At 45.9% G+C, this 1,745-nt stretch overlaps 1 protein-coding gene across 1 annotated transcript; it reads left to right on the top strand.

The window, feature by feature from the left end:
• Positions 1-134: 134 nt before the first annotated feature.
• SARC_15444 (hypothetical protein) lies at positions 135-1,282 on the top strand (the record flags this gene model as incomplete). Its single annotated transcript, XM_014290434.1, has 2 exons — positions 135-251; positions 1,142-1,282. Coding segments are annotated over 2 exons (258 nt in total), but the record flags the coding sequence as incomplete, so codon positions are not given.
• Between the last annotated feature and the right edge of the window lie 463 nt (positions 1,283-1,745).

Below are 1,745 nucleotides of genomic sequence, written 5' to 3'. Positions count from 1 at the left end.
TATGTATGTATGTATGTGTATGTATATATATATATATATATATATATATTAGCATTCTAGGGTCAGGGCATTACTTCAATTCGGCACAGCCCCACTTATGTGGCCGTGGTACATTTGCTTCACTTGTTGGTTGTAGGCTGCGGCAGTGTTGCGATCATCCGTTGTTAGTATTAAGTGCTCCCTCGAAGGACCTGGCCACCATGAATGACTTCAACAAGTTTGCCAAACAGTTCTCCAAGGGCACCACTCAGGTACTGCCGGTGTTACTGGTTTGGAAACAGGGTGTATAGGGGGTTCAAAGGTGTTGTGTCGAGGTGGCGAGATATCCACGATTAAGCTCGTTGCTGTAAACCCGCGCGGGTGTTTGTGATGTGTGTGTATGCCTTCGTACATGCACGCAACACATGTAGCATGTATGTCTGCACATAACGTACGTATGTGATCCTCTGCGCCCCTGTTGTTGTGCTAGATCATTCTTGCCGTCTCGCAGAGGCAGTGACTGAGTACATGCCAAATGCGCAGGGTTTTTAGGGTTTAGGTTAGACCCCAATGGATTGTGTTTGTGTCGATCAGTCCATTGGTGAGCGAGACGTCATACAGAGAGTATCAAAGCACAATCATTAGGGTTTCAGGATTTTCTATTTTTGTGTATGGATACACGCGCAGATCAGTGTGTAAGGGTTTTACTGGGTCGCTGGCTTTAGGGTTTCGGGTTTGAGCTCTGCTGGCTCTAGGGTGTAGGGATTAGGGTTTGCTGGCTCGAGTGCAAGCCACACCCATCGCTGCGCAAGTATCGAGGTGATGTGAGTGTATTACATAATTTGTTGCACCTATAGGGCGAGGCTAGATTGAGCGTTTGGGGTTGCCGCCAATGTGAAAGGCAGACACAAAGAGAGCGAGTGTAGCTCTGCTTAGTCCATCAAGTGATGCCTGGAATCGTCAAATGGTCGGTCACTCCAGCGGTGTTACCCGAGTGACCATCAAACCGTTGCTAGGCAACCATCAAACCGTTGCCCGCCTGCTGTACACTACCAGGCACAGGTTTCTTCACCCATACAAAAATGTACGGTTTCAGGATCTAATATACCACCCCACTCATGCCTTACCTTGCCTTACCTTGCCTTGCTTTGCCCTGCTGTAGTCCGTTGAGTTTGTTAAGAAGACCATGGATGCGCTCAAGAACGATGCTGCCCCACCCGAGTGCCCCATTTGTCTTGATCCAGCAGAGGACGCTGTACTTCCCCCATGTGGCCATGCTGCTTGCCGTGACTGTCTCATGGAGGTACGTGCGTGTCTGTGTCTGTATTCCTATTACTGTGTGTGCGTGTGTGTGTGTCTGTGTCTGTGTCTCACTTCTGTGTGTGTGTGTATTTTGTGCTTCTAGTTACTTATCTTTTCCGTGCTAGTTGTGTCTTGACATGTGCGTGTGCGCCTCTTGTTCGTGTGGATGGTCATTCACAGTGTTTTCTGTGTATCTATGTACATGTTCAAGTGTGATTCTGTGTTTCTATGTATGTCGGCATGTGTGTTATGCAGTGATGCTCAATTTCATAGGCATATTGTCAATAGATACCTATAAACTTTTTTAGAACGATATTCGTATTGAAAGTATACAGATCACCTTATGTATATCTGTCTATTGATTTATTTGCTTCTATATTTATATAAGTACACGCACATGTGTTAGAAGCGTTTAACACTGTCTGAATTTCCGTACGATTCATATGATTTTATCACATGTATGC

The sequence above is a fragment of the Sphaeroforma arctica genome (genome assembly GCF_001186125.1).
Source record: "Sphaeroforma arctica JP610 unplaced genomic scaffold supercont1.6127, whole genome shotgun sequence".
In the NCBI taxonomy this organism is placed as follows: Eukaryota; class Ichthyosporea; order Ichthyophonida; genus Sphaeroforma; species Sphaeroforma arctica.
This window is presented reverse-complemented; position numbering and strand designations above follow the sequence as displayed.